The sequence below is a fragment of the Typopeltis vanoorti genome, chromosome 15 (genome assembly GCF_054136105.1).
Source record: "Typopeltis vanoorti isolate ZY-2024b chromosome 15, IOZ_Tvanoo_1.0, whole genome shotgun sequence".
NCBI lineage: Eukaryota > Metazoa > Arthropoda > Arachnida > Uropygi > Thelyphonidae > Typopeltis > Typopeltis vanoorti.
Window position 1 is genome coordinate 22,581,505 of NC_143563.1, and position 26,389 is coordinate 22,607,893.

Sequence of the window (26,389 nt, forward strand, 5' to 3'; positions counted from 1 at the left end):
TTGAACAATTCCACTATGTCCTCTGCATCAGTCACTCTATTCCCATTTTTATCCCACAATATCATTCTTCCACAGTCATTTCTCCTCCTACTGGCCACATAGCTAAAAAATTCCCTAGGATTTTCTTTGGATCTTAGGGCCAATCTCCTCTCGTATTCCAGTTTCGCTTTCCTTACCACACGAGTCACTCTTCTGGCCTGTGTCTTATATTCTTCACCCATCCTCTCTTCACATGTCTCCTTATATCTCTTCCATACCCTCTCTTCTACTGTTTCCATTCTCTCCTCTTCTAGCACCCCCATACCTCTCACTCATACTCCTTAAATTCTCTCTCTCTCCTACTCTGATTCGCCTTGCATTTATCTCTTCCATTCTTCTAATCTTATCTTTCATACTTCTGCTCTCATTCACTAGACATTCCACCTCCTCTTTCAACTCATCTATCTCCCTCTGCAGGTCAGTCACTCTTAATCTAAATTCACTCTCCCATACAAAACCATCTCCTAAACTTCCACAGTCACTCACACCTTCCACACTATCAACTATTATTTTCTCATTCGCTCCTATCATACTACTTGTCTTCCTACATTCATTCTCCGTTCCTGGAGCAACAAAGTCGGATATCGATATATCTAATGTACTTATTTCCTCCAACTGCCTGCATTTTGCACACATACGCTCTCCACTCTCTTTAACAAGCCACATATGTAATTCCCGAGAAGCATACATGCCGCAAGTACTGCATGACACAAAGTCCCTTATGATATTGCTAATAATTGAGTTCTTAAATGCTTCTATTTTAACTCTGCTTGACAAAATTCTGAATGATAATAAATGTAGTGAGTGATAAGATCTATTGGAGGTATATATTCTAGCTTTTATTTCTCTACTAATTTTATTATTTTGAATAATCAATGTTTCAAAATACTGTGATATTCTGAACTTTGGAATTATGGCTGAATTAAAACTAAGGCTATGAGTCCAATATGACTTAATTGTGTCTTACATTATTTGTCCATTTTATCATTATTATTCAGGCCTCCATGGAGTCAAGAGACTCATTGCAGGTCCTTTCTAGGAAACACAAAGTCTGTCATACACACCTTGAACTCGTTGACTATTCTTGCTCTCACCACTCTATCAGGCAATGCATTCCACGGTTCCACCACCCTCCACGGAAAAAGGAGAGCTGCATCGAGGAAAAAGAAGGTTATAAATGGAAATTTCATTGGCTTAATACTAAAACTACTATTTAACCTTTATGTCATGGGTACTGCGAATGAACAGAAAAAGTATATTCAGTCAACTGCAAATAATACAAAGCTTGGAGAGTTATTAGGAACAGTGATAATATAGTGATTCATCAGGGGGATACAAAAGCCTGAAAAGGTGGGCAAATGGATGGGATTGCAGTTAATGTGGATGGGTGCAACATTTTAAACTGAAATTCAGAGGAGAATTATGTATTCGTTCTGTTGGTGAGAATAGGCTAGAGAATGCAAGAGATCTAGAAATAAATAGGCAGCAAGGAGCTGTCAAGTATTCATTGAACTTCAAGGACTAGCAAAGCCGAATCAGTATACTCCTTCAATGGCAAGAACATCAGTCTAGATGTGGTATTTACTGGTCAATGTGCAAAGGATCAAGTCCTATCATTTTAGGGAAAAGGTGCAAGATGGCGCCTTTTTATTTTGCCTGAAAAAAATGCTACCTGTCCATTCCTAACACATCAATATTTCTCAACCAAGTTGCATAATGCAGTGAGCAATGCTTATTTTTAGATGGTAGAAAGGTAAAAACAAAATCTCATCTTCCTTTCACAAGTTAGGTTTGATGCCTTGTCACAGCCAACTAATTTAGTCTTGAATAAAATCAGTGACTTCAGAGACTGACTTTAGATGAGAAACTAACACATCTGCCTAGTTGGTGGAGTGATTAGCATGTCCAATCCCCAACAAACAGGCTGTGGGCTTGAATCCCACCATGGGCACAGATGTTTGTGATTGTCTTTAGGTGGAGATGAATTTTATCACCCAGTGTGAGACACCACTCCTCTCAGAGGCCTGAAGTGGCTTGAAAAAGTTAAATGTTTGATCCCTAGAACAGAGTTTCCAGACAATGTAAAAAAAAAAAAAAAAACTATAAAACTAATAAAAACAGGGAAAAAAAACTTGCTTACACATGGTACAAATGTAGTATAAGTATACAGAAAAATTTTTTGTGGATGGGAACTACATAAAAAAGCTTTCAGTTCCCCTTAATTCCAATTCAAATCCAAAACTTTTTTGCACTAAGGAGACACTATAAATAAAATATACTGCATATTTACTTACATGGCTGACTGAATGAACATTCACTACAAACAACATGCTGCAAGTTAAATTCCACTGAGATATAAATGTTTGTGAAAGTCTTTAGTTGGCTAGTTTTTCATCACCTCTATAAAACTTCCATCCTGCTTATTGGAGGCTTGAGGTGGATTCAAGAAATATCATGTTTGGTCTCTAGAGACCAAAATAGTACTTCAGTGTTTACATTATTCCTTGTTGCTCACTGAACTTTCAACCCACTGCTTAATCAAAATAATGCAATTTATATTTTCTTGGTACTTCAGAAGAAAAATTTATTTAACAAGCAGATGATACAAGTGCTTCAGAAAATCTTTTAACCTTAGTTTTGCTGAAACAGGTTTATAAAGTACAAAACTGGAATGGGCTTATGAAACTTATTATGCTATCAAAGACCAGTTAATGTATTATTTGAGAAAAATATTTTTTTTTTTTTAATATCTGATCCACACAAGGCCACATGACCTATTGCACATTAGTGCCATGTGTGAGCAAGAGGAATAGAAGAAAGGAGGAATCCATTCACATTTTGCTTGAAGAGCTGAGGGTTGTAATCTTTAGGGAAGGCAGAGTGGGGAGACTGTTCCAAAGGACAGAAGTAGGTGGAATGAAAGAGGAGGCAGTGAAGTTGGTTCGATGAGTTTCAAAATGGACTGTAAAAGGGTGTTGTTTAGCAGTGGCTCTTGTTTTAATGATTTTGGAGGCGAATGGGAGAATAATAATGGCCAATTCAGCAGAGCACTGTCCATGAAAGTATCTTGGGAAGGGGAAGGCACGTGGCAGAAACTGAATGTCTGTGAGAGAGAGAGAGAGAGAGAGAGATTGAAGTAGGTATGTGAGAGAGGGGCATTAATTAGAAGGACTGCCCTTTGGTGGACAGAATCAAGCATTAGAGAGGATTTTGGTGTACCATCCCAAATATGGGAGCAATACTCCATGGCTGGGTGGATTTGGACTTTGTATAGAGTTAGCAGCTGTGAAGGCATGAAGTAGTGTTTTATGCAAAAAAGTACACCAAGTTTTTTGGGCAGCTGCAGAAGCCATAGTTGAAACGTGGCTGTTCCGGGAAAAGTTTGAAGTGCAGGTCAGTCCAAGAATAGAAATCTGATTGTGCTTGGATATCCCAGTATTACTGAAGGTAAGGGGAAGGCATACAAGCTCTGTCTTGTGAGAAATCAGACAGGACTGTGTTTGGGTGGCACTGAAGTTTACAAGGTTGTCCTTGCCCCACTGAGATATAGCTAGGAGATCTGAGTTTAGGTTGCTGGTTGTGGTAGATCTTGAGGATTCTAATACTTGAGCACTACAAGGTTTGTCAAATTATTATTATTGCATTACACCTACTTACAGCTCTCCATCTCCACCACTCAATCCACCAACTACAGTGAACCGCATCATCTACACCAATGCCATCTACTGCCCACCACCACCACCACCACTAGTAGTTTCACAGACAATCACAAACATTCATGCCCATGGTGGGATTCAAACCTGCAGCCTTTTGGCTGGAGAGCTGATAGACTAACCACTCAATCAAAGGAGGAATGGAGTGTACTGTCGTCAAAGCTATGGATAGCATTGGAAGTCTGAGAGAGCAGGTCATTTATATACAAAAGGAAGAGAGTGGATGAAAGAACAGAGCCCTGGGGTACTCCTGCATTGGTGGGGAAATCTGAGGAGAGTAAACTGTCCACCATGACATACAGTGAGCAATCAGTGAGAAAGTCAGCTATCCAGTTGCAGAGTGAGGAAGACAGACCATAGGATGGCAGTTTGTTAAGTAGGCCCCTGAGCCAAACCCAATCGAATGCCTCCGAAATATTCACATAGTTGTCAAGAGCAACCACGTGAGCATCTCCAAACATACACAACAGACATAGCAAATTCAGTAAATGTATTTTTCTTAAAAGAAAACATGCAAAAAAGTAATACATACCAAAAAAACAAAACATTACAATATATAAGCGAATTCATCATGGTAGTTCCAATCAGAATTGTCTTATGGCTACACACAAGATGACAATGAAGAATGAAAATGTATGCCAAAAAAAATAAAATACTTACCAAAGGAACCAAGTCTCCTTTTTCCATGATTTCATTTAGATGTTTTCCTCTGTCTGAACCAGAATCTACTTCTGCTCTAAGAAGATCACCAGATGATAAGTGTGTAAATCCATATTTCTCTACAATTTTTGCACACTGAGTACCCTTTCCAGATCCAGGCCCTCCTAATGAAAGCATTTGATTTCTTAATAGTGATGATCTTAAAAACACACACATAGAGGAAAATTAAACTATTATTATACTTCTCAACCTCTATAAATTAGAAGTTCACTCTACAATTATCACTACACCCATAATACTTCTACTTAAAATTCATTCATTAAACAATATATTCTGAAATCTTTACCATTCTACATACCATATCTATACTCAACTTATGTACTTCCATAATCTATGTAGTCTATTCTATTTGATACACTCCTTCCCAATTTATATGTTCATTAAATCATATCTCTTCTACTTTACCAGTGGAGTGTTATGGTAAGAGATGAACTGTGCCATCTCTCAGGGTAGAGAATCAGAGGAGAAATCACACTAATGGCTTTGACAGTAGATGATGAGAGATAGAAGTGGACAGGACGAGGTATTTAGTGAGATATTGCTATAGATTAGGAAATATAGATGGTGATATGCAGGAAACATTGAAGTGAATTAGTTTGGCAAATGCAAAGGGAGTGAGATCATTATGGGAGACTTCAACTATAGTAATATAAAGCAGGCTGAGGGAAACCAAATTTTTGGACTTCTTGAGGGACAACTGTCTTAGGCAGCATGTGGTGTAAGGAGCATCAGGATCAAGAGTTTTGGACTTGGTCATAGCATTAATATTGATTGTGACAGATGCCATACTTGCAAAGTCTAACTCTACCTCCCCGTGGTGCACCCTGAGGTGTTGGGAATCCTAACCATTGTCGGACTTGAACCCAACACCACTAATAGAGCTCTGGTGAACACTTCAGAACCCCCTAGTCAGGAGAAGTGTATATCTGACTACAACAACAGAAATGGTCCTAAGTCCTGCACGACCCACACTCACCTTTCTACAGCAGCAGCAGTAAGGCACTGAGTAAGGCCAGGGGTGCTAAGAATCTCACAGATGAAAGCAGGCTGCTTATTAGATCTTTTGAAAATGGCAATCGGTACCCTCAATACTCAAACTTTGGCAAGAGACTGCAGAATAGATTTATTAATCAAAAACTAACCAATATCAACTTAGATATCCTGCACTGCTAGTGAATGAAACAAAAAGATTGAAAAAACTGACAACAAGATGGTACAGTGGCTCACAGATACTCCTTGGAGCATCCTCGAACAATGGCAAACAAGGAAGAGTGGGCTTTATGGTTAAATCTAAGCTCACCAAATCGATCCTTTCTTGTAACATTATATCTGAAAGAATAGGTGTACTCCTAATTGGAATAGAGAACAATAAAATTAATATCCTGCTATGCTCCAACATCCATAGCTGATAACCAAGAAACAGAAAATTTTTACATGAATCTTGAACATGCATTAAATTACAAGTCAGTGTACACATTCATTGGTGGAGACTTTAATGCCAAAATAGGATGCTGAAAACAAAATGAAAAGTTCACAGGTCCAAATGGCCTGGGAGAAAGAAATAGAAGAGGAGAGAGATTAGCTGAATTCGCTGCAGCTGAACAACTCTTTATCATGAAATAGATGAGATTTTTCTATTTTTTTTTTTTTTTTAAGGGAATATGCTAAGGAACTGACCATTTTAACCTGGCTGACTTGCAATGCAATAAGTTCCCTAGGAGGGGAAGACGGCACATTGTACAAGGGCAGTGGTAGAATGGAGGTATCAAACTACAAACCAGTTAATATTTCTTCAGTGGTCATCAAGGTTTTTTTGCAAAAACTGGTAAAGACTTATATACAGAATTAGAAAGATGGATTTGTTAAGGAACACTCTTGCTTTAGTATTCTGGTTGTCTTTTATAACAGAGTAAAAAAATGCAGTGGATAAGGCATACATTCATTTTTTGGATTTTCACAAGGCATTTGAGAGGGTGCCATGTGACAAGTTGGTATTTAAGATACAACATATGGGTTTGGATATCAAATTACTGGCAATATCAGGGAGTAGAAAGGCTAAAAGTGGAGCTCAACAGGGGAATGTGTTAAAGAGACCAATGACTTTCCATACTACAGGGAGATATTCAGTTGTTTGCAGATGATATGAAACTTGGAAGGGTTATTAGTAACTAGTGATGTGGCTCTTCAATAGGACTTGAATAAGATAGAAAGTGGACAAATGACTGGGATGTCAGTTTAATGCAACTAAATGAGGTTTTGAAACTTATAATCTGCAGATGGAATGCTTCACACTCACTTGGAGTTATACTGGAAGGAAGGGAGGAAGTAAGGGATCTAGAAGTGATTGTAAATGGAAATTTGAAGTTCAAAGGACATACTGCAAAGGTTATGAAGACAATTCAGAACTGCTCCAATATTGACCAGCAGAGACAAAAAGGTAGCAGTTCCATTGCATAAAGCTCTGATCAGACCCTATCTGGATTACTATGCTCAGATTTGGTCAGCAGGATTTGAAGGAGATGAAATAACCTTAGAGAGAGAGAGAGAGAGAGAGAGAGAGAGAGATCATAGCAGATAATGAAATTAATTGGGACTGTACAGAAATATTTATGAGAACAGACTGAAGAAATGTAAACTACAGGGTTTAGTGGATAAAAAACGAAGGAAGAGGGGATGGATATGACTGACACACTTAAACTATTAAAAAAAGGTTTACTGGATTCACTGAGAGAATTTTCATATGGCAGAAAGAGGGAAAGGCAAAAGGAGTCGATGACATACCACCACATGTCGTCTTAAGGGAATGTTCCAGTGAATGCCTTACGAGAAATTTTAGTGGAAGTTGATAAGAGACCTTGGAGTTCTGGTGGTGGTGGACAACAAGGATCTGAAGTACTAGACAGCTTACTTGGGAATTACAAATAACCTAGCAATAACTCTCACTATATCACACACACGGACTATACATTATTACAAGACATAAAACAACACTTTATAATTATTAGCCAATGCGCAGATATCTCCTTAATTAGTAGTAGTTTATTATGTTAAATCCTGAATGAAGAATTTGCTTGTAAAGCTCTGCATTCAGGATCTAACAGTATGGAAGAACACATGAGGGACATTACTTACAAGAGACAGCAAGCCAGTGCATTACCAAGTCACATCCTTTTCTCGGCTAATCCTAATGATGAAAACAAAAGTCACAAAGTCTGCTGGGAAAAATCTACTAACATCTTCCATTGCAATGATGAACTTGAGAGAAAATCGTGGAATCTAGAGAAATCATCTTCAATCTTGTTCATCTAAATAATAACTTCAGCTACAACCTCCCAGATAGTCATTCAGCTGTAATCATGTACTGGCATTCACGTATTGTTGGGAGAGTGCATGCTGCAAGCACGCACTCTCCCAACAATGCAACAAATAAAAGAACTTCAAATACAACTACAAAATTTTCATGCTAATTATGTATAGAGACTCTCTATGTTGTTCATAGTCTTTTAACCTTCAGTGTTTTTTCTTTCTTTTATAATGTCACCTGATGAAGGCTGTTACAAGCCGAAACTAGTCGTGTTTTTAGATTAAAACCTTTTTACTTAAATCTCGGTTCTAGTCATTCAATTCTTTATAAAAATATGTATGTTTACCGAGTTAATGATCATTCTTTCACACACACACACACACACACACACACACACACACACACACAAAGGTGATGAATGGATTTCACAAAGGAGATGCATATACAGTGGCATACTTAGATTTTGTAAAGGCTTTTGATTGATTGTCACACCACAAGTTGGTCGCTAAATGGAAGCAGATTGGATTATAACTATTCACCTATCCAACTCCCTGGTCTATCAGATAGGTATCAGCAAGCTGAGGATGAGAGAGGGCACTATCTCAAAAGAGGGCAATCATTAGTGGTGTACTGGAAGGGGGGGGGGGAATTAGTAACCAAGCAGATGTTATGCCATTTCAGGAGGGCTTTAATAGATTGTATGAGTTGGCAACAGTATGGAACTATCAATTCAATGTTGCAAAGTGCAAGGTTCTGAAACATTGAATTGGCAGTAATTGATGGGCAGAGAAATTTTAGAGGAAGTTGAGTATAAGAGACCTTGGAGTGGTGGTGGACAAGGACCTGAAGTTCAGAGGTCACATTGCAGAAGTTATGAAGACATCACATCAGATCATGACAGTGATGCAAAGTACCTTAACTTTAGAAATAAAGAGGTTCTGGTTCCATTGATCAGACCTCATATGGATTATGATTATTGTGTACAGATTTGGTCCAGTGGTATTCATAGTGATGAGGATATACTGGAAAGGGTCCAGAGAAGACTGACTAAGGTCATAACTGGTCTTTGGGATGTGAGGACAGATTGGGGGAATGAAGTTTGCAAAGCCTTGTAAATAGGAGGAACAGAGGAGATATGATAGAGACATTTAAATTGATAAAAGAGTTGTTATCAAGTTAATGTGGAAGAAGTTTTTTGTAGAATGGGAGAGGGAGGTAGGACAAAAGGACATACATAGAAGCTGTATAAGGATGGTGTGAGCAGGGGCATAATGAGTGGGCTGTTTGAATGGAGAGTGGTTAGCAAGTGAAAGTATTACCTAACATGGTGAATGCAGATAGACTGAATGAGTTTAAAGCAGTTTGACACACACAAAGCCCTTCATTCTGCTTTAAGCTTCTGCAATGAGTCTTTTAACTTCATGAGGTCTAGTATTAATAATAATAATAATAATAATAATAATATTTCACTCAACATGTCATGAGCTTCATTCAGAGAGAAGGCAGAAGGGAATTAGTTACAAAATTTAAATTATAAACATAAGCACGAGTTATACAGCATGTTTATGCCCCTTTCCTGAATAAGCTCTAATGCATATTTACTTACCAACCACAAAGATGACAGGAACCTTTATATTTGATGCCTCCTGAAAAAATAAAAAGAAAAATTAATAACACATATTTAAATAGCATTTTACTTTATAGTCTTCTGTAAAGCAAAATGCCTCTTCAGAAAAATTATTATTACTACTACACTGGCAACTCCATGAAGTCCACAGACTCAGAAGTCTAGAAATATCTCATAAAGCATTAACCCATCATAGATTCATCACTTCCTAAGTGATGAAGCTAGTCCTCAACTCAGTGTTTATATGTTCTTATTCCATTTCTGGTTCCTCCACTGGTGCTCTACTGAAAAATATACTCTGTATCAATCATCCTATAAAAACCTTTAAGTAATTTGTATGTTAATAATCATATCTTCCATTTACTGCTACCAAACAATTTTTGTAGACCAGAAATCTTCAACTTATCTTTATAAGTATAGCATTCCATAGAAATGCCACCATGTTGGTCACAGGATGTGAAAGTCCAGAATTACTGCAGTGAAGATACTGGCCAGCAGAAAAAAAAAAAAAAAAGAATGAAATTTCCATTGAATAAAGTCCTATTAGACTACATCTGGGCTACACAGACCCTGCTGATTTCGAGAGAGGGAGATGGTAGGTATTGATAGGTATCAAAGAGTTGTGTATGAGGGGGGGAGCAATATCAAGAAGGCAGAAGGTTATAAGTGGGGTTCTGCAGGACTCACTACTGGATCTGTATTGTTTAACCTTTATATCAGTGACACTGTCAGTGGATTGCAGTGGGATTTTCAGTTGTTTGCAGGTGATGTAAAGCTCAGAAGGGTTATTAGTAATAGTGGAGATGTGGTAGCACTGCAAGAGGATCTGAATAAACTGGACAGATGGGGAAATGAATGGGTGTTAGTTTAATGGCTAAATATAAAGCCTTGAAGTATTTGGATACATCAATGAGAGACCATACTCTATTGGAGGAACTGTACTGGAGGAAGTAGGGGAAGGCAAGGGATCTGGCAGTGATGATTGAAAGAAACCTGAAATTCAGGGTACAAAGGTGGTGAAGGTAACCCAGAAGATTGCTGCAATATTGAGAAGGGCGCTGACCTGCAGAGATAAAATAATTGTCATGCCATTGTATAAAGCCCCAATCAGACCACACTTAGACTACTGTTCTCAAATTTTGTCCCCAGGATTTGAAGGGGATAAATTAACTGTGGAAAGGGTGCACACAGATAACAAAGATGGTATCAGGACTGTACAATGTTAGTTATAAAGACAGGTGGAGGGCATGTGGACTGCAGACTTTGATAGCATGAAGAAAGAGAGGTGATATAGTTGAGACCTTTAAACTGTTGAGAGGTAGTTACAGGGTTGACATTGGGGAGTTGTTTTGCTAGGTGGAACAGGGGGAAGGAGCAAGGAAAAGGAACCCATTCTTGTAAGTTGCAAAGGAAGCTATGAGCAAGAGAGAGAGAAGGAGAGCAAGGAGTGGTTTCTTTGCATGCAGTGAACCATGCAACAACCATGGAGGATTGTTGAACCATGGAATGCATTGCCTGATAGTGGTGAGAGCATGAATGGTCACTGAGTTCAAGGAGTGGTATGATACCGTTTTCAAGGATGGGCATTCCACAATGAGTTTTTTTTTATTCCATGGAGGTCTGAATAATAATAATAATAATAATACATATGTAAATTAGTAAAACATGATGTTATCAATCCATTTCAGGATCCTACATCTCACCAATCTCTAGTACCTTCACCACAACTCCAGATATACAGATTAGCCTATAATTTTAAGCCACAGCATTATCACCATCATGGAACCTGTGCTGTTGTAAGATTCTTATTAAACAGACATACCAATGGCACTGCCAATTCTCTGGAATATTCCCTAAAGATACATGGTGAGATGTCATCCAATCCTATCGCTTTATTGACATCAAGGTTATTTATTTCCTCAAATACCTCCTGCTCACTCCCAATTAAGCCTTACTCTCCTATGTCCTCTACACTTCAGTTCCTCATGATTCCACCCTGATCAGGATGAAACATCCTTACAAATTGTTTATTGAATACATCAACAATGTCTTCTCAGCATTTACCATTCTACTATTTTCATCCATTAACGGCATCTTACAATGACCATTCTTCCTTCACTTGCCACATATCTAAAAAATTCCTTGCGGTTTTCCTTTGCCAGATTTCTGCAAATACTGCACTTTTGTTTTTCTTAGTAACCAAGTTACTCTCCTGGCTTGTTCTTTATACACTTCATGTAACTGATTATTACCATTACATATCATTACATTATTATCTCCCTAAATATGTCATCCTACAGTGTCTCCAAAGTACCTTCTTTCAAATTTCATGCTTAAGCCCTGCATTCATTCATTTTACACTTAACTTATTCAGCCTTTTGGCTTTCAAAATGCATCACACATTGATGTTGTTATGTATTTCTTTGTCAGTTACCAAGTAGCCTTTATTTCCTTACCACTCAACTACTTATTCCATGCTATAATAGGGTGGTCTGAAAAGTTCTTAGCTTGACCATACATGACAACAATATTTCACAAGATTTTTTTTTCTAAGTTCATACAACTGTCATAAGCATCCATGTGAAATTGCAAGTCATTTTATCAAGTAGTTTGTTTTATACAGCAGTTGAGTGAAGCGAAAGTGTTGTCTGTATCCCCTTGAAATGGATAAACGTAAGTATCGTGCAGTTATAAAATTCTTTGTAAAAGAAGGTTTAATGCCTTCTTTTACAAAGAAGAAATTCATTTGAAGTTCATAAAAGTATATGGGCACTCTTCTCCTTCATTTTCGACAATTACGAAATGGGCTGCAGAGTTTAAGCGTGGCCGTACCAGCTTTGAGGATGATCCCTGTGAAGGACATCCAAAAAGTGTAACAACACCAGAAAATCATTGATCAAGTCCATGATACCATATTGGATGACCAGCGAGTTAAAGTGCGTGAAATTGCTGAGACTATATGCATTTCAAAAGAATGTGTAGGATATATTTTGCATGAAGAATTGCAAAGGAAAAAGTTTTGCACAAGATGAGTGCCACACTTGCTCACAGCAGATCAAAAATGCACTTGCATAAAAATCTCTGAACAGTGCTTGAAGCATTTTAACAAGAATGAAACTGATTTTGTGCACCAATTTATTACTATGGATGAGGCTTGGATTCACAATTACACACCAGAATCCAAACAGAAGTCAAAACAGTGCACAGAAGCTAGTTGTTCAGTGCCAAAGAAGACAAAGTCAGTTCCATCAGCAGGAAAGGTCATGGCATCAGTGTTTTGGGATGCTAAAGGCATTTAGTTTATTAATTAAATTGAAAAGGGTAAAACAATAACCGGGGAATATTATTCTGATCTTTTAACTACACTAGACAAAAAAAATTGCAAGAAAAGACCTAGTTTGCAGAAGGAAAAAATCATCTTTCATCAAGACAATGCATCTGCCCACAAAGGTGTTTTGGCAATGGGAAAATTAAGGGATGTGCACTTTGAATTATTGGAATATCCACCCTATTTGCCTGTAACCAGCTTGGTCACTCATCTCTGAATCCTCTCCACCATGTTCTGTTCCCCCAAGAAACACAGGTGACCAAGGCTGAATCATACCCTTGACTACTGTGCAAGGGTATGATTCAGCCACATATGTGGCTAAATATATAATCTAAATCATATATATAATCTAAATCATACCCTGATACTTTTCAGCATGTTCTTCAGCATCCAAGTAATCCTCTGAGCTATTTTATCAACTCTTGCAATATGGCCTCTGAATTTCAAATCTCTATCCATCATTACCCCCAGATCCCTAGCCTCATAAATTTCCTGAAAACTAGTACCATCAGTATGATACAAAGTGTGTAATATTTTCATCCTGAAGTGATCGATCAACTACCTTACATTTTACAACACTGACAAACCTTCACAGCATGTAAAGGTTTGGGAAACAAGAGAAAGAGTAGGTGATAGGACAGAGCCTTGAGGTGCTTACACTTGTAATTTATTTAAAAACATCCTGTAAGATATCTACATCACCTTTATCAACAACTATCTCTAAATCCAGAGTATATTTATATATTTATAGAGATTTATATATTATCCAGAGTATATTATTTATTAATAAGGTGTGACGCCCTTTGGCTACTCATATATGAAAGTACAACTTCCGCATTACTTCAAACTTGGTATCACTGGTTTTCTGCTTTTAGCTTTTGATGAGAACAGACGTATTATTTTAGACAGCCTGATTAGATTGCATACAAGGTTTCTCAGAAATCTCACATTGCACTGGCACTGACACAGTTTGATTCCTACTGTCTCCCCCTCTGCATGAAACATGCAAGAGGTCAAATGGCCGGCAGGCCTCATCTGCAATGAGGACCAGTGGTGGATTAAAGGTTTTAAAGGGAAGTAGGTGGCCAAGTGAGATACTACAAGACTAAATATTGCTAGTAGACCAACTCAGTCTACAGGACATTTGCTGGCAGGCCCCTAGCCCTGAGGGATTATATATTGCCAGTAGACCACCTTGGTCTACAGGATTCTTTGCTGGCAGGCTCCTAGCCCTGCGGGATTACATATACTCTTGTCAAACAATTTCTGCCGGTAGGAGATCGCTGCTCGGATATGGAAAATATCAAGAAGCAGATCCAGATCCTAAATAAGGAGCAGTCCCGAGAGGTACTGAAACTCATAATAGGCAAGCTTGAATCTGACTGGCTGGGTTTTATAAAGCAGTACATTCAAACTAATGATCCGGATGGAGAGAAGGAGGAGGAGATATCACAAAAATTCATTACTGCTCTGTCACCAAAATCCCCCTGTCAAAACAACTCACGGGGAGAACATTATAACAAAAGATGTAGAACTACAGAGGATCAGATGGATGAAGACTCACCAACACCAGATGTCCCGAGGAACACTGAAAAGGTTCCACCTGTTATACTAAGCGACAAGGACAAATGGACCACTGTCACATCAGCCCTTGGAGAACATAAAATCTCATATTCCTGGGCTAAAAATGAAGATGGAGTCAAACTCCAGCCAGCCTCAGTCACTGACTACAGACAAATGACAAAACTAATGGATAACAAAAGTCTTCCTTATCACACATTTGCTTTACCCAGTGAAAAGAATCTCAAGGTGGTACTTCACGGGGTAACCGAAGGTGTCACCTCTAAAGAAATCACTGATGACCTTATGAGTCGGGGCCTGACCCCCAGTAAAAGTGAGCAGGATGCTCAGGTCAGATAAACGGCCAATGCCACTGGTGCTCGTAGAAATTGACAAGGCACAGAAAAAGATATATGAACTGACCGCTATCTGTGGCTTCAGAATTTCTACTGAGCCACTAAGGAAAAAGTCGTCAGCTAGGCAGTGCCATAGGTGGCAAAGGTTTGGCCATGTCCAAAAACTTTGCAAGGCAAATTTCAGGTGTTTAAAATGCGGTGAGGGCCACCAGACCATCATGTGCACCAAGCCAAGATCCACACCAGCTAAATGCACTAACTGTGGGGGCCCTCACCCTGCTAACTACAAGGGATGCATTACACACCCAAAGAACTGTGGGTCAGCAAAAACTACCCTTCCAACACACTACAGCGATGCTCAAGACAGCCGTGTAGGTCGCACCCCGGTCCAAATAATCTTAAGCTCGACAACTCAGGAAAGAAAACAAACGGCAGCAATAACCAAACAAAACTTATGCAGAGGCCGCACGAACTAAGGCTGTTCCATCCCATGAACAAATAAGTTCTAATCTAACATCGGTATTAACTGCCTCGCTAGCTACCATGTTACAAGAATTCAGCATGACAAATCCTTCGCCATCCTCCACGAAAAGATTCCTACAAGGTACCCATTCAATTCTGACAGCCTTTAATAATGAATAAAAGAAAATTCCATCCCAACTCTCTAATCATCACTGCATGGAATGCAAATGGACTAAGTAACAAAATTCTGGAATTGCAAGAGTTCACTCACAGACACAATCCTGACATAATATTAGTAAATGAAACATCTCAGGCCAGCTAATAACCCCAAATTACAGAACTATATCATGTACAAAACAGACAGACTCACCAGCAGTGGAGGAGGTACAGCCATATGCATTAAAAACTACCTAAGCCACAATGTTCTGACAAATCCACAAACCAAGAACCTAGAGATAACAGGCATTGAAGTTCATACCAGCAATGCTGGCAGTATAAAAATCTATGCTGTATATAATCCACCCAGCATTCCATTACTGGTATCTGACTTGGACACCATTCTCGGCTTCACAGACTCCATCATCATGGCTGGTGACTTTAATGCCAAACATACAGCCTGGTATAGCTCCACAATCAACAATAATGGTTGAACTCTAAATCATTACTCAATACAAAATTCTATTGTTAGCCAGACCCACACAGCACACCCATCACAGCTCAGTTGGAAGCTCAGATGTACTTGACATAGTCATCCTCAAAAACATCGGATACCATTATCAGTTGGAAACATTAAATGAATTTTCTTCTGACCACAACCCCATTCACCTTAATCTCGGAACACAAGCGCAATTCTCCACTACGCACCCTTTCATATCTTGGGACAAGCTCTACAGAATTCTCCCTGACCACATTGTCCCAGTCCCTGTTATTCACACTAAAGAGGAGATAGACTTTGCTGTAAACAATTTAACCAGTCAAATCAAAAAAGCAATAAAGTCAGTCACCCAAACTACAGTCTTTCACCCTAGTGGTCAGATCCCTGAGGAAATCATGGATCTAGTCAGATTGAAAAACAAAGCCAGAAAGAGGTACCATAACAGAAGAGCCCCACAAGATAAAACAAATCTGAATAAACTAAATAGACAAGTTTGTGAAGCTCTCCAAAAACATCGAAACCAAGATTGGGAATCCAAGATAACCAAGCTAAACCCAGAGGACAACTATATTTGGAAGTTCTTGAGAACCCTCTGCACTAAAAGGCAACTTTTACCCCAATTTAGGCCAAGAAGGGAATAGCTCATACTGACAAGGAAAAGGCAGACGCTCTGGTAGACAGCTTAGAAAATCAATGTAACCCCTCTTATGAAAATTTGAACATCAATCTTATCTACAAGATTCACCGCCGAGTTAAGCAGGCCATAACACAACAAAAGGATGATCCAGAACCTGTCACACCCACTTCTCCAGTAGAAGTTATAAATATCATAACCCACCTGAACAACAATAAGGCCCCAGATCCAGACAGAATTACAAACAAAATAATCAAACTACTCCCCAGAAAAGCCATTGTGCATCTAGTCAACATAATCAATGCCATCCTCAGACTCAAGTATTTTCCCTTAACATGGAAGATGGCAGATATCATGCCAATCAAAAAGATTGGAAAGAACACCCAGCTCCCCGAAGACCTATCAGTCTTCTGTCCAGCCTTGGAAAGATTGCAGAAAAGGTCATCCTTATAAGGCTTCAATCAGAAACGAATAAACTAGGTATCATTCCTAATGAGTGGTTCAGGATTCAGAAAAAACCACACTACCATACAACAGATTCACAGACTGGTCAAATTCATCACCAAAGGATTCGACTGGAACCTCCACACAGCTGCAGTCTTCATAGATGCTGCGAAGGCTTTTGGATAAGGTGTGGCATCAGGGTCTTCTCTACAAGCTCATCACATTCAATATACCAACAAATCTAGTAAAAATAATTAACTCATACCTCAAAGATAGATTCATGCAAGTCAAAATAAATGAAACTGTATCAAACAGATGCAAGGTCCTGGCAGGTGTGCTGCAGGGCTCACTCCTGGCCCCCTGCTGCTTTCTATCTACATAGCTGATATCCCTCAAAACCTAAGCTCAACAATCACTGTGTTATATGCAGATGACACTGCATTATTAGCAAGATCTCTCAGCCCCAAACTAGCCATCAAAAGACTCCAAAGCAGTATTCACACATTAGAGAAATGGTTGATAGACTAGAGGATCCAAGCAAACCCACAGAAGAGCTCACCCATACTGTTCACTAGAAAAAAGTTGAAAGTTTATTTTTCACTTGGTCAGACTATAATAAATTTAGTTTAATCCTTTATCCAAGTGTGTGCAAACAAAGTTTGTACCTGAAAGTACCTTCAAGACTGGGGTAAAGTGGTGCAACTCCTTGCAAAGGTGGAGCAAGCTACCAACACTCCTATCTCAGTATCTCCCATAATGCAAAACACATCTCCTTGTGGATATGTATAATGTTATGCATTAAGGAAAGGGCCACTACCCAGACTATTTTCGACCTTTATTGAGGTCTCTTCAGTGGGAGCCAGGCGCAAGTGGAGATACCAGGCAGGAGGAGATGACCTTGCTACTGCTTCTGCCTGGTATCTCTACTCTGGTCTGGGTAGTGGCCCTTCCCTTAATGCATAACATTATACATATCCAAACATTATACATATACAAGGAGATGTGTTTTGCATTATGGGAGATACTGAGATAGGAGTTTTGGTAGCTTGCTCCACCTTTGCAAGGAGTTGCACCACTTTACCCCAGTCCAGAAGATACTTTCAGGTGCAAAATTTGTTTGCACACACTTGGATAAAGGATTAAACTAAATTTATTACACGTTTTAGACCAAGGAAGACACATCTACTAGGAGTTAAGATCCCATGGCAGAGTGAAGTCAAGTATCTCAGCATAATGCTTAATAAAAAACTATAATTCACCAGTCATATAAAACATATAAGCTCGAAGACATTCAAAGTAATTGCGCAGCTCTACCCAATGATCAACAGAAAAAGCAAACTGGACACTCAGAACAAACTACTCATATACAGGATGGTAATACACCCAGTCATCACTTACACATCTCCTGCATGGAGCCATACCTCGAATACAAATATCCAAAAGCTGCAGAGAATACAGAACAAATGCCTGAGAATGAGTTTAGATGCCCCATGGTTTATCAGAAACTCCCAGATTCACAGAGAAGTCAACATTCCCTACATCACATCCCTTCTCCATGACCTAGCAGTAAAGTTCTTCATCAAGACAAATAATCATTCAAACCCTCTGATCAAGCAAGCTTCAGACTACAATGAAGCAGAATTCTGCAAATACAAAAGATCAAAGTCAATTCTATGCTCCGCTGAACACAGCTAATCTCACTGCCCTTTCAGGGTGAGCTTAAAGCTCAATAACTCTCAACTCAAAGAACTTTCCTTCTCAGACAAAGGGGAATATGAAAAGCATTTATGCTTCACCCATCAAACCAGTATTGTTCTGCTTGGTATCACCTCTGGGTCTGATTCCCACTGATGAAATCTCAATAAAAGTTGAAACTGGTCTGGGTGGTGACCTTTCTCATAATGCATAGCATTATACATGTCCATAAGAAGATGTGCTTTGCATTATGGGATACTTAGGCAAGTATAATGTGATGTCATTAGCTTCTATACATGAGTTGCCAGTCCTGAAAATACTTCAGGTGCAAACTTTGTTTGCTTACACTTGGATAAAGGATTAAACCAAGAATATAATTTCTTGGCATCTTTAATTTATTGCTCTCCCTAGTTTTGCATCATTGGCAAATACTGAATATTCCCCTTCAAATGTTTTGATATATATCATTAATATATAAATTAGAGAGTAGTGGTCCTAGTACAGACCTGGACACTCCATTAGTCACCCTCATTCACCTTGATTCCACTCTGCCATACACCACCCTCTGATGTCTATCAGCCACCATCCCCATATCCATTTTCTCCAACTTATGTAATAGTTAATAATACTTATGTAATTTGCTCCAACTTATCTAATGCTTAGCCCACCTATGATACTAATTATTATTATTACATCACACCTCCAGGGAGTCCAAAGACTCATCGAGGGAGGGCATCTACTCTACAATTCTTTGTCTCACTACTCCACCAACCTTCGTCATCTAACACCAACGCCATCTACCGCCGACTACCATCACTAGCACTTTCACAGACAATCACAAACATCCATGCCCATGGCAGGATTCGAGCCCACAGCCTTTTGGCTAGAGAGCGGATACACTAACCACTCAGTCAACCAAGCTGCTGATTATATTGTCTGCTTTGTTTAATTTTTCATATTTTCCTTGTAACTTTTGTAAAGTCATCATTTTCTTCTTCTTTTCCTTTTTCAGAGGCATAGACTCCAACAACTGTTAAATCTGCTTTATTTAATTTTAATTGCACTTCTAATATTCTTTCATTCCAGTATATATAATGAGTTAATTTTGCTTTAATTGATTTATCTGTTTACCATTTCTTGACACATTAGTCACCTGCCTTTCAGATGGATCACTAACTTTTTCCATTTACAAAAAGCCAACACACACACACACACACACGCAGGAACTACATAAACAATCACATCATCATCAAGTCCTAATATTAACCATATTATAGGCTAAAAGTGTTTCATGGGTGGGATTCATATAAAGAATGAAAATAAAGACTGGAAGACTAAGGGAGGGGGGAAGAGAGAGAGGATTTCAATAGTATCACGTAAAGATTTAGTGGCATCTGTGGATTCTGCTAAATTCCAGAATTGTCTCAAAGCTACTCGATCAACTACCCTCTTTTTCTTAACATAAATAACCATCTCTCACCAATAATAGCATTCTCTGTAGTTATAATGTATCTTATTCCTCCTCATTTAACAAGCCTTGCAGGCTTTTTTTTTTTTAAATCTTAATCCCATACATGAGAGATCAAGAGATCCATAAACACATCAGTGCCATGTGTGGAGTGTAGATGAGAACTGAGATATGAGTTTACTGATGTTCTCTTTGAAGAGTTGCAAGTTGTAATTGTTTGGGAAAAATTCATGAGGAAGGCTGTTCCAGAGGACAGAGGTGAATGAAATAAAAGAGGAAGAGAAGCAGGTTCAGTGCACTTTCAGTTGCACAGTTAAGGGATGCTGGGCAGTTGCTGCTCTTGTATTAACAGGTGTAACAACTGAAAGTGAAGAAATTATAGTGGCCAATTCACTGGAGCAGTGACCATGGAAGTAGCTGTAGAATAGACAGCTACATCCATGACCTTCGACCTCTATCTCAGAGATGCTGAAACACTGCATCTGTGAGACAGAGGTCGAAGTGAATCTGTAAGAGAGGGATCAGTGAGCCTAGCTGCTCACCTCTGAACAGCATCAAGGATTTTAAAGGAAGTTTTAGGTGCACAACCCCAAACATGTGAGCAGTATTCTAGGCATGGGCAGATTTGGGATTTGTATATGGTTAGGAGTAAGTTGGGCATAAAATATCCTTTAGAATGAAAGAGAATGCCTAGTTTCCTGGATGCTGTTGATGGAATCAGACACCTATGGGCACTGAACCCATGGTTGTTGTTGTTGATTGATGGGATGTGTTTATACCACGAGAGATAGGTGGTAAACGTTAGTCCAAGCAGAGAGATCGGCAGGCCACGATGACACACATGGTCAACTGAAGGCTTTGGAAATATTAAAGGCGACAGCACAAGCTTCTCTGTATCTTTCTATGGCACATGTCCAATGGTGGGTGATATAAGCTACAAGGTCAGTTGTGGATCTTGAATGGCAGAATCCATACTGGTGGTTGCTGATTAATTGGTAAGCCCTAAGTAGTGGAGTTGGCTATGATGACTTTCTCCATTATTTTGGAGAGGACTGAGATGATGATTGCAGTACAACACTGAGCAACTTGGAGCAAAGGTGGACCAAGCTAACATCACTCCTATCTCAGTATCTCCCATAATGCAAAACATCTCCTTGCAGATATGTATAATGTTATGCATTAAGGGAAGGGCCACTACCCAGACCGGTTTCGATCTTTATTGAGGTCTCGTCAGTAGGAGCCAGGCCCAGAAGTGGAGATACCAAGGCAGAAGCAATGGAGAGGTCATCTTTACCTATAGGAGTTGCCAAAAGGTGTGCCACCTTATTATTAAATTACTCTAGATTTAGAGAAAGATGTTGAAAGGTTATTTTTCACTTGGTTAGACTATAATCATTGTAGTTTAATCCTTTATTCAATTGTGAGTAAACAAAGTTTGCACCTGAAAATATCTTCAGGACTGAGGTAAGGTAGTACAACACCGGGAAACTCGGAGCAAAGGATAAGTATAATGTTATGCATTAAGGGAAGGGCCACTACCCAGACCGCAAGGAGATGTGTTTTGCATTATGGGAGATACTGAGATAGGAGTGATGTTAGCTTGGTCCACCTTTGCTCTGAGTTGCCCGGTGTTGTACTATGTTACCTCAGTCCTGAAGATATTTTCAGGTGCAAACTTTGTTTGCTCACACTTGGATAAAGGATTAAACTACATTGATTATAGTCTAACCAAGTGAAAAATAAACTTTCAATATGATGATGGCAATTGGTCAGTAGCTTGATGGTTAACTTCTATCACCCTTTTACAAGTATACAAACATTCCAAGAATTTTCTATAACTAAGGCCTTAAACACAGATTTTCATGCTGTTCTTCAAATGGGATTCTATAATTTTCTAGAACTAAGGCCTTAAAAACACAGATTTTCATGCTGTTCTTCAAATGGGATTAGGTTAACTCAGTCAATATTGCCAAAATATAGTCTGGCATTTTTTTTATTTTTTATTTTATTTTTTTTTTGTCTCCTCCCAAAAGATCAATTCACCTTCCCTTACCTTTGATAACATACAAATCACCACACAGGGATCAAATTTCTTTCCTTGGACTTGAGATTTTCTCTCAGCCTTTCCTGGCATTAACTTCCTTGGCCTCATAAAAAAATTGACATTCATTTCTATTCATGAATGTTTACTCTTATCCAGCCAGTCTAACTACTGTTGTTACATGCCATCCTGTCGTTTATGACTCTCAGCAATTTGGTGAACAAATGTTTTCCATCACTCTTGGGTCTCTTTTTTTTTAAGTAGTTATAAATTACATTAACTGTTACAAAGTACATTAACTTATGTTTAGCAATCATTCTATCTTTATATTCTCTAAAACCATACCAGTCACTCCTGTGGTCAATGGGATTCTTACTACTTTCCCCCATGTCCAAAATTCAAATTAATCAATTCACTTCCTATCTTTCTTCTTAATGATTCAGCTTTCACATCTATACATCACTACTGTAAATACCATTGTTTTAACAATTCTAACTTTTGTGGCTTTACTAACATCCCTATTTTCCATAATTTTTGTCAGGTTTAACATAGCTTTCCCCCCCATAGCTAAATCCTTTTAATTTCATATCAAAATATGAAATATATCAAAAACCTCTAGAACTTCTTGATGCTATCTAGAGCACAGCAGTTCCAAGGACCACTCATTTTCTCTCTCTCTCTCTCTCTGTCATCAAAGCATTTCAACAGTCTGTTTTAGCCCTATGGCTCTTCTATGGGTTTACACCCATAGACCTCTACTAACATTACTCCACAGAACTGGAATTCTGCCACTCCAACTTTCCATTAAGCCTTTTAAAACAAAGCAACTGCTGCATAATGTCCTTTTACAGACTAACTGCAAGCTTACCAGATCTGCTTCTCTCTCTCTCTCTCTCTCTCTCTCCCCCCCCACTGGCATGTTGAGAATTTGAAACCGTGATATTGTTATTATTATTATCCAGGCCTCCATGGAGTCAAAAGACTCATTGTGGGAGGTCGTTTTTAGGAAATGCAAAGTCTATCATACCACTCCTTGAACCCATTAACTGTCCCCACTCCAACCACTCTCTCAGGCAATGCATTCCAAGGTTCACCCTCCACGCAAAGAAACCACTCCTCACCCTCCTTTCATAATTTCCAGGGATATTTCATAATTTTTTAATCGATTCTGGAGGGAAGTGCAACATCCCCCCCCTCCTTTGCGGATGCCCATGACCATGTGATTGCATTTTTATCGATGTATGAAAGTTTTGAGAAGATGAAAATAACAGTTCATGATGAGCATCTCATCACATCGCATCTTCATGGTGAAGAAATAACTGGACCATTACATGAAGTAAAATGCTTTTTTTTTTTACTGTTTTGAGATCAGCAGTATGTTAACGTTAGGAACGGTTTAAACATAACTAATAATCAATGAAGCACAGAGACTAGGTACAAAAACAATGCACATCACAATGTTTGTTTTTCATTTCTATTCTTGAATGATGTGACAACATAATCACAAAATAATATCAGTGCAAAATTAGAAAATATGCATTTTTGCAACAGTCGTTAAGTGACCAGAAAAGTTAGGATACAATGGATGGTTGCCATTGTATCCTAACTTTATCTGGTCATTATTGTATCCTAACTAATTAAGAGATCAGCATGAAAACATTGTTAAAAGAGAGATCTGATTTCAACAGTCTAGTTACATTTTAATAAGTAACAACGGTAATTGATAATGACTAAGATGATTGATATCATATGGCATATTCATATTTAAATTAAAGCAAAGTCAGAGAACTAATTGGCTAGTAGAGTTGACTGAGGTGATTAATATACAAGCTAAACATATTGGGAATAGTTTAGTGAAGGAAGATGCAATTGTGTTGCAGATAACATAGGACTGGGAAGAGTTACTAGTGGTGAAGGTTACATGGTGATCCTTAAGGAACTAACTTATCCTCTGGTGAGATGACAACTATTTCATATTATGAGACATTTCTTTCGATCATGCAAACTTCTGTTTTCCTGGATTTTCATCAAGAAAAATCAAATTAATTAAATCAAAATTTTACATTTTATTTTCATTTATGCATATGCAGATAAACAATAGTGTTTCAAATAAGGCACTTTTTTGTAACCAAAAAGTACATTATGACAGCATTTCCTCCAAGTATTTTATTTAAATAGAATGTATCATACTTAGATAAGTTCTGGGTCACTTCAAAAATAATGGCCAGTATTTTAAACCTCATTATTTGCTTCTTCTATAAGAAGCAATGCCATCAGTCTAAATGGTTTTTTTTTTTTTTTCACCTGGCCTATAATGGGCAAACTAGAAGAAAAACGTACATTAATGGAGGGGGTAATTCCTCCCCCCTTCCTTTAATGCACGTTTTTTCTTAATCCTGCTAGTATACTACTCGCCATTCCGATGAGCAGTATACAGAGGAATACGCATTTCCACCAATCGGTAATAATTTTATCATTCTCCAAATGCTTACGGCCACTAATGTGATTATTTATTCAGTATTTTAGAAAGTGCATTAACAACACCTGTAAAACTGTTTACTCGGCAAAGCAGCTACAGGTAAGTGCTGTGGTGATCGAGCTCCTGGCTTGACGACCAAAAAATATCTGATATTTAAAACAGGTCCGCCGGCGGTCTGCTGGCCGTAATCACGCTAGCAATACGCCAATTAAATGCACTTTGTTTGAATAGGGAATATGTGGAAGACTATACTTAAAAAATTTATTTCTATGTACCATCAACCTTAACAATTCTCTAAAACTGCAATCAATAGTACAATAAAAATCATCACCGGACATATCGAGTTCGACACTAAAAAAAAAAAGCCTGAAATTATATCTAAATATACGTATAATTTAAAATCGGCAAGTATCTTCCGTCGATGTCGACTGTGAACATGAGGAGAAAACTATGGCGATTTTTAACTCCCCTTGGAAAATTAGGTGAAGTATAGTATTATTGTCGCTATCGTATTGATATTGATAATTTAGTTAGGAAACACAAGTTCATTAAATAAAATTTATTGTTTAATATGTAACCTGCGTATATCTGCCAAATATAGTATTATTGTCGCTATCGTATTGATAATTTAGTTAGGAAACACAAGTTCATTAAATAAAATGTATTGTTTAATATGTAACCTGCGTATATCTGCCAAATATTTCGTCGTGTTTTCACCCACACACTCTCCTTTCATGCGAGAAAATCATGGTGTTGTATATCACCGTTACACCACACACGGTATTGGCTGTTCTCTTTAAACATGTTACCATTAATGTCGACTGGTCATCCAAAACTTGGAAATTCCAGTTTAATTATTCTATCGCAATAAATATAAATAACTGTCTTCGTGGATTTTAAAAATATTTCGTCATAAATAAACTGTTTCTTTAGGAATATAATAATCACGGAGATGATTATCGTATCGTAAACTAAAAGGTGTAACATCTCATATTCTCTACAACTAAAGCCCAGTTGATTAAAAATTAAGTTCAATATTGTAAAAACATGACAGTCATGCCCAGCAGTCGGACTACAATTTACTTACCGCCATTTCTAAGGATAACGATGACTCCCAAATAGGATTCAAAAACTATAAGGTGTCTTTCCCTATTCTAAAACAGTGACAGGTGACCTTCTTCCTCTCTTACCGTAGAGGAATGCTCTATTTTTGAACGCTGCCCTTACTAGTTTTTCCCGCCTCTGTCGCTGCAATAGTTCGTATATTGAACTAGTCGACAAGAAGTACGCGTAGAGCAGAGCAACTGCGCATGAGAGAAGAATGATTTTTGTGACTATGTGAACAGGAAACAGCTGTGCCGAATTGTAATGTGAGGGATAACAAATTACTTCATTAATTCGTAGGCAGATCAGTACATCTAAACGTGCAAAGTAAAACATAGCGCAATCGTACTATACAGCACAAGACATACAGATTACTTGTTTCAATATCTACTACACAGAATATAAGGTGCTATATTTTTCAACTAATAACCGCGGAGGTCTGTTCTTCCATGTAATAATGATATTAATATTTTTTTTACAAAAATAAACTATTAGTCTATAACTATTGAAGCAAATGAAGAATATATTATTAATTTTCATTAAAAATAAAGCAGTTCTTTTCTGAAAAAAATTATATATATATATATATATATATAATTTTATGTGTGAGCATCCGTTACCCTCGTCTACTCATCTGGTAGACCATAACTAGCAAACATTCAGAAAAGTTAATGTTGGAATTATATACTTTCAATGTATAGGATCTAATAACTTTTCCAAGATTTTCAGATTTTTCTTTTTTTGTTTTGTTATAGCACTA

At 38.1% G+C, this 26,389-nt stretch overlaps 1 protein-coding gene across 1 annotated transcript in view; it reads right to left on the reverse strand.

Annotated features, from left to right (window-relative positions):
- Ak1 (Adenylate kinase 1) overlaps positions 1-25,744 on the reverse strand; it is a 103,915-nt gene extending 78,171 nt beyond the window's left edge. The window contains exons 1-3 of the mRNA XM_090404887.1: positions 25,613-25,744; positions 9,383-9,422; positions 4,413-4,576 (exon numbers count right to left, since the gene is read on the reverse strand). Coding sequence (XP_090261013.1) covers positions 4,413-4,576; positions 9,383-9,422; positions 25,613-25,618 — 210 coding nt within the window. The 5' untranslated portion in view covers positions 25,619-25,744. The remainder of the gene's footprint in view (positions 1-4,412; positions 4,577-9,382; positions 9,423-25,612) is intronic.
- Positions 25,745-26,389: the final 645 nt, after the last annotated feature.